This window comes from Aedes albopictus, chromosome 3, assembly GCF_035046485.1.
Source record: "Aedes albopictus strain Foshan chromosome 3, AalbF5, whole genome shotgun sequence".
NCBI classification, from domain to species: Eukaryota; Metazoa; Arthropoda; class Insecta; order Diptera; family Culicidae; genus Aedes; species Aedes albopictus.
In genome coordinates, this window is record NC_085138.1 from 104,522,793 (window position 1) to 104,535,075 (window position 12,283).

At 41.3% G+C, this 12,283-nt stretch overlaps 1 protein-coding gene across 1 annotated transcript in view; it reads right to left on the minus strand.

The window, feature by feature from the left end:
• The window catches only part of LOC109415489 (forkhead box protein J3), a 58,468-nt gene extending 46,716 nt beyond the window's left edge, over positions 1-11,752 (minus strand). Inside the window, exon 1 of the mRNA XM_019689372.3 lies at positions 11,063-11,752. Coding sequence (XP_019544917.3) covers positions 11,063-11,147 — 85 coding nt within the window. The 5' untranslated portion in view covers positions 11,148-11,752. The remainder of the gene's footprint in view (positions 1-11,062) is intronic.
• Between the last annotated feature and the right edge of the window lie 531 nt (positions 11,753-12,283).

The window sequence follows — 12,283 nt, forward strand, 5'->3', positions numbered from 1 at the left end:
AGGTCAATTTTAACCCTCGAGCAGTCGCGTCTTAAACTACCTGCAGTGACGTCGCGCTCACGCTGTGTATCACATGCGTGCATTTTTCATGGTGCGTGTACTCAGTACACGACGCTACCGCTCCTGGGTTAAGTGCAGTAGGTGATCCCTCCAAAAACGTTTTTTTCACATTAACTTTTTTATTTGATTTTTTTCAAAGATGTGAGCTCCTGAGAATTTGAAGAGCAAGTAAAGGCGCATATTTGTTCTGAACATTGCATGTTGCTTCGTTTTGTCATTCACATGTTATGGGAAGTATTGACTTAAAAAACAACGATGTCTTGAAATGCTTATATCTCTTGTAGTTGGTACTATAAAAAAGTTCTTTAAGCGGCATTTGGAAGGTCACATATAAAGCCAAACTTGGAGTAGAAATTACGAGAACGTTATTTTTTTAAATTAGAATAAATTGACTCCAAAAATCCCCTTAAAAATCGAAAAATTACATATAACTCATACTAGGAAATCAGAACGATTATATTCTTTAGAAACAAATTATCAATTTCAAGCATTTTTTTTACGATTTACAAAAAAACTCGAGGATTTTGGAGGCGTTTCAATAGTCTAAAGAGGATTTCAGGAACGTCTCAAGGCTCTTTGAGCGCGATCCAGGGGGTTTCAGGTGCCTATAAAATGTGTTACAATGGATTCTATTTGTTTCAAGGCATTTCAGGGGGTTTCAGGAACGTTTCAAGAGCGTTCCGAGAGATTTTAGGGAGGTTTTAGGAGCGCTTGATAGTATTGCAGTGGCATTTCAAGGGGTTTTCCGATTTGTTTCAGAGGGTTCAGAAGCTTTTTAAGGTGTTTCAAGTGGTTTCAGGGATATTTTAACCCTTCAGGACGCGCATTGTTGTAAAAGTACAACACCACCCCTCGCTCGTCGTATTTAGCGCGAGCGCGGTGTAGTTTCGGTTGCTTGATGGCGCGCGTCCTGAAAGGTTAAATTTATGATGATGATTTAATGGGATTATGGAGGTTTCTGGGACAATTCGGGGCATTTCAGGTCAGGGTCGTTTGAAGGGAGGTGAACCAACACCCTTAAATTCAAGAGATTTCAGGGTCATTTCAAATTGATTACGGGGATTCCAAGGCCTTTTAAATGGGATTATAGAGGTTTCAGTTTCAGTTTCACGGGCGTTTTAAGGGGTTTCATTTTTTTTTTTGTAAAAGGGTCTCAGAAGTTGAAGAATGTTTTGAGGTATTTCTAAGAGATTACGAGGATTTGCAAGCGGTTCATAGTATAAAGCCCCCCAGAGAACCCCTTGAAGAACCTCGAATACCCCAGGAGACCCCGTAAAGCATTTCTGAGACCTTCAGATACTCCCTGAGATCCCCTGAAATACCCCTGAGACTCTCTAAAACACCCTGAGACATCCTGGAAGACTCCTGAGAACCGTTGGCACTCTCCTTGATAGTATAGTGAACCTACTGATACCGTTGGAACTCCCTGAAATCAGTGATTCAAAATGTACTGTCAAAAATTGTAATTGGCAATCATCTTGATTACCATGCAACAAAAACATGTACGCAAACGACAAAGAAACATTCATGGGTGACTGTAACATTGTTTTAAACACAGTAAAAAAGCAGTGGATTGGCAAAATTAGTGAATCAAAGAAATCCCAGTGGTTCCGAATAACTAAAGAACCAGAAGTGAGAGGAGGTGGAGACATTGGTGTTCGGATTGTGTGTTCCGAGGATCGTAACCACCAATAAAGCTATAAAGTCAGTAGCTTCCAACTGTGTTTTTAACCCTCGATCAGTCGCGTCTTCGACTAACTGCAACGGCACTACGTTCACGCTGTGTATCAAAAGCGTGCATTTTTCATGGTGCGTGTACTCATTACACTACGTGACCACTCCCGGTTTAAAGCCCACATTTTATTAATCCAGAATACTCATGCCATATAAATATTTTCGGACCTGGTTCAGTGAGAAGATGTCGGAATCCGATATCATCCCAAGTAACACACTTGTCACGGAAGAGTCACAGTGGCGCAGGTTTTTGTTGCGCAGAAGTCAATGTGACTTACTTCTAGCAAATATGTATTTATTAGTTATAGAAGTAAATCACATGACCGCCGTGACTCTTCCATGATCACTGATCAATGTGTTACTTGGGATACGCTATTTTTGAATCCAAGATGACGACCTCCGGTTAGTGTTTACTAGTCCGAAAGGCAACCTAGTAAACTGAAAGAGACCTTTCCCTGGAATCGAGAAAGCAGTGAACCTTCTCGATGCACGGTTCAACGGTACTTGCAGAAAAGCCTGCGAAAAGTCAATGGTAGTTAAGAACCTGAATGGACCAAGTTGCGATTTTAATGTGGGAGAGGATATGCATCTCTCTTTGTTCGCTCTTTGAGCTTTCGAGCATCGAGACACAGTCGCACATCACCGCTATCGCGATTTTCAACGGGTACGACCGGTAAAGCCCAATTCGAGTTCGAAGGTTCGACCACTCCGTCCCTGATCATATTATCCAATGCACGGTGGATATTTTCCTGGATCTCGGGACTCCACGGGTATGAGTTCTTTCGAACGGGATCAGCCTTTACAAACTCGTCCTTCAACTCGATGTGATGCTCAATGAGACCTGTTTTGCCCACATGGCCTGGACTCGCAGGGAGAAACAAACTTTTCACTTCTTCCAGCTGTCTCATTTGATCCTCGCTCAACTCACTCATCTTTTCTAATGATTCTCTTTCAGCTTCGTCGATCGCATCGATATGTTGAGATAGCGTAGGACGGATCCCGAAAGCCTGCCTGAAATCATAGCCGAGAATGCATCGACGACTCAGATTTGGAGCGACCAGAACTGGTAAGAGTTTGGTCTCTCCGTTAAACGTTATTGGAACGTCAGTTGATCCAGGAACCTCTAGACTTTGTCCTCCAGCAGTTTTCAAGTCAATTTTCGTGGGTCTCAATTTTAATTTCAAGGCGTTAATTAGTTTGTTACAGCCTATGCCTAAAACTGTTTTTGCTGCTCCACTGTCTAACAGTCCAATGATTGGGATCACCAGTATTTCCACTCTCACGAATGGTATGGGGTCGTCGCTGAGAGTCACGAGGATGGTTGCTAGCTCGGCCCCATCAGCAGTTGGTATCTCCACTCACTCGTGAGTAACCCAGCTATTCGAGAGAGTCTGGAACTGCCGGCTTTGTGTGAGGTCTTGTGGAGATCATTGCAAGACTGTCTTGCCTCTCTAGGCATGTTTTTGACTGACAATATGGACAGTTTTTGGTTAGTGTGTTATAGGGATTTCCAGAAAGGGAAGTTGCTTGGAGTTTTCGGTTGCGTTACAAAAGCGTTACAAAAGAGTAACGCACCTGTGAACTTCCGGAACCCCCGAAATGCTCTGAATCATCCTGAAAACACTCACGGACCCCATGTAACGCACTTGAGACAATACGAAACCACTGAAAACGCATCTGTAACGCCACTGAACCCTGCCAAAAAATCCTCTGATGCTTCCTAAAATACCCGTTAATTCTTCCTGAAACCCCTCGGATCCCATGTAACACCTCTAAAACTCTAATTTATGTGGGTTGGCTCTTTTCGGTGACATTTTTTTTTTTTTTTTTTTTTTTTACGCGTTTCGGCTTACTACTCTTCAGCCCTCTTCAGACGCCTAAAACATTTATTGAGACATTACAATTTTCTTAATTAAGTTAACACATACAAAACGTTTATACAATACACTTACAACATGCTGAATGTGACCATCAGCTCGGTCTGTCACAGATAAACTAAATCAAATTTTCCCAGACCTCCCAATAAATCTTACACCCTATTCGACACCCATTCTGTTCGGTTCGTTTTCGACGTCATTCGTTCTCTCTCTCGTTCGAGCTCGGGTTTCTCCACGTAGTCGGGCCAATAGTCCATTGTACGTCGTGTTGAAATTCCCGCACTCTCGCTGGAGATTTACCGTCTGCTGTTCGCCTAGCTTTTTAATATGGAACACCTCCACGATCATCCTGGTATCTGGGTGTTCGATTCGTTCCAAAATCGTTGTGCTATCGAAATCGAACACATGCCCTTCCTCGATCGTGTGTACTGCAAGGCCAGATTTGAGAATTCTCTTTTTACTGTCGTTCTTGTGTTCCGCAATTCATACCTCCAGCATTCGTTTAGTTTGCCCGATGTACACCTTCCCGTCTTCGGCTCCACACGGTATGGAGTACACCACATTCGTCTGTTTGCCTGGTGGTATCGGATCCTTCATCTTACTGAACACTAACTTTTTTATTTTGTTTTGCGGTCGGGAAGCCAGGATCACGTTGTGTTTTTGCAGGATTTTTCTCAGCTTCTCGTTCAGACATGGTATGTAGGGGGCGGACGCATATTTTTGGGGTTGGTCCGACGTCGTTCTTTCTTCCATTGTGTTGTAGTGTTTGTGAACTCGTTTTTTCCTCACTCTGTTTATAAACCAGGTCGGATAGTTGTTTTTCCGCAGAATCCTTGTGGCTTGATCGAGTGCTTCCTGACGTTTTTCTCCGCAGGACAGCTTGATCGCTCGATCGATTAGGGCTATCGCGGTATTTTCCTTGTGTTGGAATGGACTTTTCGAGTTAAAGTCCAGGTACCTGCCATCCGTTTGTTTGGGGAGCCATGACGTTGTTATTTTGTCAGCCTCCCGGTCGAGCATCATATCCAGGAATTTAATTTTCCCATCCTTCTCGTACTCCACTGTAAATTGCAGTCTTTCGTGAAAGCTGTTGAATGTATCCACGATCGTTTCGATGTGCTCTCTCCTGGCTACACACAAACAGTCGTCGACGTACCTTCTATACACCTTCATGTGTATTTGTTTTGTCTCCAGATTGCTTATGCTCTCCAGTTCCAGCTTTTCCATTACGACATTGGCGATGACCGGTGATAGTGGCGATCCCATTGGAACTCCGAACGCTTGTGCGTATACCGTCCCTCGGTACACGAAAAAGGTTGACTCCAGAACTACCTTTACTGCTTCGATGAAGCTTTCCTTGTCTATGTTCGTGTGTTGTTCGATTTCGGTCCACCTTTCCTCCAGACATCGTAGCGCGTAGTCGACTGGCACGTTTGTGTAAAGAGATACGACGTCCAAGGAAAACAAGACCTCTCCTTCGTCCGTCTGCACTCCTGTTATTTGGTCTGCGAATTCAAAACTGTTGCGTACGTGGAAATTCGTTTTTCCGACCACGTTTCCAATTATGTCCGACAGGTATCGGGCTATTTTGTATGTTGCCGATCCTATCGTGGAAACTACCGGGCGCATTGGTCTGTTTTCCTTGTGTGTTTTCGGAAGCCCGTATATCCTGGGTGGGTTGCAACTGGATTCTTTCAATTTCCGTTGGATACGGAAGTCGATGTATCCACTTCTATGCCACTTATCGATTATACCGTTGATTTTCCTCAGGATCTTGTTCGTTGGATTCGACGGTAACTTCTTGTAGGTGCTTTCGTCTTCGAGAAGGCTCTGCATCTTGCTGTGGTATTCTTCAGCGTCCAAGATGACTGTTTTGCTTCCTTTATCTGCCTTTGTTACCACCAGATTCGGATTCTCCTTCAGGTATGTCCTGCTTTTGATGACGTCCTTTCGAATCCATTCTTCCGGGGGGTGACGGGGTTGTCGCTGGTAATTGATGTGGTTGATCATCGCATTGGAGACTTCTGACCTTATTTCCTCTGCGTTCTCCTTGCATTGGATGGCTTTCCCAATACTCGCTACCAATTCGATGTAAGGAAGATCTCTGTTGTCCTCTATGTTGAAGTTTGGTCCCAGCATAAGAGTTCGTTCTACATAATCGGGGATTTCCGCAGACGTTGTGTTTTCAATCCAATTGGATTCACTATTCATTTCTGTTATTCGAACAGCCTTCATTCTGGCCATTTTTCTTATCTCCCTCGTTCGCACTTTTCTGTAGACGGTTGCAGTTTTCTCTTTCACCATCTTCCGTACTCTTTCTGCATCCCTTTGATCAAACTTTTCCTCCATCTTACGGTCCATCGATTGTTTCGCTTTCTTGGTACTCGCCATCGTACGCTTGGTATCAGCGATCATCACGCTCAGAAGACGGATTTGATGTCGCCATGTCACTTTCTCCAGTTCTCGTCTTGACGCCTCGTTGTCCAGCTTCAGGTGGTCTTTGGACTTAAGGCATGGTGGAATGATCTTGCACCTTCTGCAGTTTAACAGGAACTTCATTCTGTTGTTCGCTTTTGCTAATCTGATTGACGTCTTCAGAAAACGCCAAATCGATCGCCTGCTGTCTCCACCATATTTTCGCTCAAGTTCGTTCACTAGCAACATTTTCTTTGCCAATTGACTTGTACTGATCGGGATTGATCACCGTCGAATCACCGAAAAGAGCCAACCCACATAAATTAGTAAAATTCCACGGTGATCAATCCCGATCAGTACCTCTAAAACTCGCCGATTATCCACTGCAACTTCCTTAAATGCTACTAAACCCCCTTGGATACCATGTAACGTATCTAAGACCCTTCAAAACGTCTACATAACACCTCTGAGACCGAAAACGTCCACGTTACGCCTCTGAAACTCATCAAAACTCCTCTGAACCTTTCTTAACCCTTCAGCGCGCGCACCGTTGTAAAAAGTACAACACTACCAAAAAACCTCGCTCGTCGTATACAGCGTGAGCGCGGTGCAGTTTCAGCTGCTTAATGGCGCGCGTCCTGGAAGGTTAAATGCCTCCGATATCCTTTTCAAACTCTTTTGAACTCAACGTAACGTAATATTTGCTATGCCGGTAAAGGCAAGACCTCCTTAAATGCCCTTGAAGACGACTCCTACTCATCAGACAGGCGCGTGAACACTACACTACGAAAAAACTCGAAGTTAACTTGAATTGATTTGATGGATTTGTCTTTATTAAAGAAAATTTCAGCAGTGAATTCGAATTCAACTCAAAAACACGTGGAAATTATGAAAACCCCTTTTGAGTGATTCCAAATCTGATAGTTTCATATTTTCTTCTAATAAACAAAGGAGCTCCTTTATATTCTGGAAAAGGTATAGCGCATTTAGTTCACCACTGGACTATCGCACTAGTTTTCAAGAGTGCGAAAACGCAAATAAAAGTGCGCGATTGCATCCAATCGACTCGGTGTCTTCAGAGCACTAATTCAGCATACCTACATCGAAGAATTAGTGCGCCGAAGACATCAACCTGATTTGATGGAATCGCGCAGTTTTATTTACGTTTTCGCTCTTATGAAAACTCAGTGCGCAGTCCAGTGGTGAATTAAATGCGGTATAATTAAATCTTCGGTGAATAACTCAAAACTCAACAATAACAAAATAAACTGTGATTACATAACATACTTTACTTTTCGAGACGGAGCGCAAAAAAGTGAAATCTCCATACAAATGGCTCAAATTTAGTTCCGGATCATTTGGCCGAATGCCATTTGGCCAGACACCCTCAAATCTGACTCTCCAGAGCTCTTAGATTTCCCAACAAAATAACAATTATTGTACGTCATTTGGAAGAACTACTCTTTATTTTTCGATGTCTAGCTTTGACTACCTAGATAAATCGGAAATAAAAAATATACGACAGAAAAAACTTTTTCATGTTTGTCATTTTTTTTTGTTTTTTCTTACCTCTTTTTGTTCAGTTTGTAGTGTTAAATCTTACAAGCAACGTAAACAAAAAATTGTTTGCACACATACACTCTCGATCAAAAGTTTGGGGTCACCCCCTCAAAAACATGTCATATTTTTAGGCCCATATCTTCGCCAATTTGCGTCCGATTTCAAAACCCTAGGTCTCATTCAAAAATAATAAGTCAAAGAAACTTTGAACATATTTGAAAAGAAACTTTTTAAAAAAAATATGTATGTAAACTTAACCAAATAATAAGAATATCAAGAAAGTCCACTCCGCTGATGCTCGGGGGACACTACCGCAGCGCTATCTGCGGATGAAAGTTCGACCTTCATGTGGTAGTGTGCGTTACTGATTGTATGCGGATACCAAAACATACGCACACCACCTTCTCTTATAACAAATCACGAATACTGTTACATAGAGCTTCCACCTTGAAACGCTTAGAGAGTGCCACTTGTCTTGTCGCTTGACGTTTACATAGAAAAAGACAAGAGAGGGCATTCTTTCTATTTTTATTCTTTGACTTAACCCAAAGTTGCCAAATTTTCTAAAAAATGAATAAAAACTTACGGCAGTGTCGCTGGAAATTGGGTCGACCAAATTTTAAGATGAGAGCGATAATATAACCCATTTTCTATTAGCTTTCAACTGCTTTTTACATAACTTAGCTTCTTCTTCTTCGTCTTCTTCTTCTTGGCGTAACGTCCTCATTGGGACAAAGCCTGCTTCTCAGCTTAGTGTTCTATGAGCACTTCCACAGTTATTAACTGAGAGCTTCCTCTGCCAATGACCATTTTGCATGTGTATATCGTGTGGCAGGCACGAAGATACTCTATGCCCAAGGAAGTCAAGGAAATTTCCTTTACGAAAAGATCCTGGACCGACCGGGAATCGAACCCGTCACCCTCGGCATGATCATGCTGAATACCCGTGCGTTTACCGCCTCGGCTATATGGGCCACAGAACTTAGCTAAAAAATCTAGAAAAAAAGTTATTAAGTAAATTAACTCTTCATGTCATCGACCAAAAGTTTGGGGTCACCCCTCAATATGATGTATCAGCCAAAAGTTTGGGGTCACTTTCGTAAAACGTGGAAAAGTGATTTGGTAATATCTTCGTCATCTATAGTTCAATTTTAATTCTTTTTGGCTCATTTCAAAGATAATTAACTAAATTTACGGTTGATGTCTTTAACTTAACGTATTTAACGATTTTTGTTTATAAAAATGTTATGTAAAGTTAACACATTTCACCACATTTCAAAAATTGAGGCAACTTTACGTTAAGTTTTAGTATGTAAATTTCAACTAATATGTGTGGTTCAATGTCTATGCAGTAAGTATCATTCATTATGTTTCAAATAAGCCAAGAAAAATTAAAATTGAATGAAAGATGACAAAGATATCAACAAATCACTTCTCCATGTTTTACGATAGTGACCCCAAACTTTTGGTCGATGACATCAAGGATGAATTTACTTAATAACTTTTTTTTTCTAGATTTTTTAGCTAAGTTCTGTAAAAAGCAGTTGAAATCTAATAGAAAATGGGTTATATTACCGCTCTTATCTTAAAATTTTGTCGACCCAATTTCCAAAGACACTGCCGTAAGTTTATATTCATTTTTTAGAAAATTTGGCAACTTTGGGTTTAGTTTACATACATAGTTTTTTGAAAAAGTTTCCTTTAAAACATGCTTAAAGTTTCTTTGATTTATTATCTTTTGAATGAGACCTAGGGTTTTGAAATCGGACGCAAATTGGCGCCATGGGCCTAAAAATATGACATGTTTTTGAGGGGGTGACCCCAAACTTTTGATCGGCAGTGTACAAGTATAAGTAATGGTTCAATAATTACAACAGTTTACATCACACAAATCAAGGGCTAAAAATGATGCAAACTTGTTATTGCTCAATAACACAATTGTGCTGGTTAATCACGAAAGGGTTATGCAATTCAGTATCATAATTTCTAATTTATACTACTCATTTCAGTATTATTATGAACTATTTTTACGTACCGGTTCATTATGCAACTATGATGAGTTGCTTAGTGAAAAAGTTACATAATGTTCATAATGCAACACATTTGAGTCGTATAATGAACATTATGTAACTCAAATGAGTTACATCATGGAAAAAAAAAATCATTGCATAAAATGTTCCAAACAACAAAACGTTGCAAAATTTGATTTTCCAGCACTCTTCGTATTTATCCAACTCGACAAGACTCGCTGGATAAATGTATGACTCGTGCTGAGAAAAAATCAACTCTTTGCATTTCGTTACATTAATAACTATTCCCAAGCAGCACACATATCACAGGAGAGTCACGCAGCGCAGTGTTTTTTGGTTGCACACGAACTATAGATATGATATTCTAACTCCATGTTAGAATTACTTGTCTTTGATTTGTGCGCCAAAATAATTAGACCCGTATATTTTTATGTCGTCATTAGGGTGACCAGTTTTATGATAGGGTGGTTCAAAAAATAAGGATTTTTCAAAACTAAAAGCGTTTGTACCAATTGACCGATTTGAATTTTCTTTTTTTTTTGTTTGAAAGCTTTTGAATTCAAGTATTCAGGAGAAATATGTGCTTTCGTGCAAAAAACATGCAAATATATTAAATATTTCAGGGGACCAAAGGGGTACTCTGATTGGTATGCATTCATACACTCCTCATCATAAGTACGGACTCACAAAAAGTATTGCAACAATATTGCATCACCCTGACTCACCTCAATATCTCCAAAACCTTAGGACTTATAAAGATGCTGCCTTCTGCAAAGTTATTCAGATGCCCAAAATCAACAACTTTTCTGAAGGTGGCATTTTTGTAGATGTTCTGGTTTTTGAAATATCGAGGTGAGTCAGGGTGATGCAATATTGTTGCAATACTTGTCCTTACTTATGACCGGTAGTGTATATCTTGGCCAAGATATGCAAGCATATTTTCATTCCGCAAAGATCTTGGTTCGACCTGGAATTAAGCCCATCACCCTCATGATGGCCATTCAGTTTTCACATGTATTCACACTGAATTGAAATGCACAAATGGTAAATATCGCAAAATTTTTCGTAGATGAATAATTTATGCTTATTTAAATCGATCAGCCGAACATGTTTGCAAGAAACTGTAAATAAGCCAAATTGATGTTGATTTATGTTTTCCAGAATCACTGAATTGACGCAATTTCGAATCCAACTTCCTTCAGTACTGGTACTTTCATCACATTTCCATAATAATCAATAAATCGTCTTCACTGGAAAAATGGACCGAGACCGCGCTCATTTATGCAAATCACTACCCATTACGCAGTAGGTACACATCACAGTCTCGGTGAATCCGTACCGTTATATCTATGCAGGCATACGTATGTATGCCACGTATGTACTCACTATTCAGGTCATTGTTGTAGATTATGATGGTTCCGGGAAACTTGAGCAGGTTGTTCAACAGAACGTCGTCCTCCAGTTGCGTCATCGTGATTGGAATAGCTGGTGATTTGGTTTTTTCTTAGCACTGTAAAACTTTTCACTTTTTGCTTCCGTTGAATCAGTGATCACGTGGAAACGGTTCCATCGCTAAAATTAACGGTTATTGCGCGTCACTTTTATTTCTTTGTTAGGATTTTGAGCATAACTTTATCCTTTGTGAAAACAATAATCCACAAATAGAATGAGCAGCATTTAAATCAAATCACTGGTACGCCATAGCACCTGGATCAATTATTCTTCTAAGCACACGTCCCAGGCTTTTTCCACACACAAAACTTGAGGTTCACTTGAGCAATAAATTTCAAACTTTTTCCGTTGCTTTCCTCCGGATTCAACAATCACAATTCAGCATAATCCTTCCAAGTTTTGAACGTTTCACAAAAGATCACCATTCGGAAAATTTTCACCCATCTGACCAGCGTCCACGGGAGGCCATCTTTTGTTCCAAGTAGCGACGTGTAAAAAGTAGATCACCACTGTGTCAGGATACCCACTCTCAGTGTAGGCTACCGAGGTGACAACACTTGCTCGGACACTCGCGTCCTGGACTGGACAAAGGCACACGCGCGCGCTCTCTCTCTATCGCTCTCTGTGGGTCTTTCAGGTGGTGCTGCTGCTGCTGCTGCTGGACCTATAGGTTTCCTCCTGGCAGGAGACGACGACGGCGCATTGAGCTCGTCTCTCCGGGGTTGCAGGTCACCACGACGCGACGACGTTGACCAGTACTGTGTGGTGGGTACCTCCACTGCTCCTAGTGGCAGCAACTACGATGACGGCGGTGACAAGGATATGTGAGCGTCCCCGAGTGTAGACTACGAAAGGACTGTACGTGTAGAGTTTTTGTGACCGGCTGGTTGGTCCGTTTTTGTATGTAAGCAAATCGATGGGGACGAGGTGCTGCTGTTGCTGCTGCTGGCTACTAGGTCGTTGGTCGTCGCCGCCGCCGTCGTCGTTGAGCGCGCGTAGGGGTACAGGTAAATGAACAAATAAAGGCAAAGGAAAGGACAAAATAAAAAAAAAACAGGATAATGAACGTTGAGTTTTTCAACAGGGACCTTTGGAACAAGTGAACCGTGGAAAGGATGTGTTCGCTTGATGTTGATTGTGGAGGTATAGTGTGTA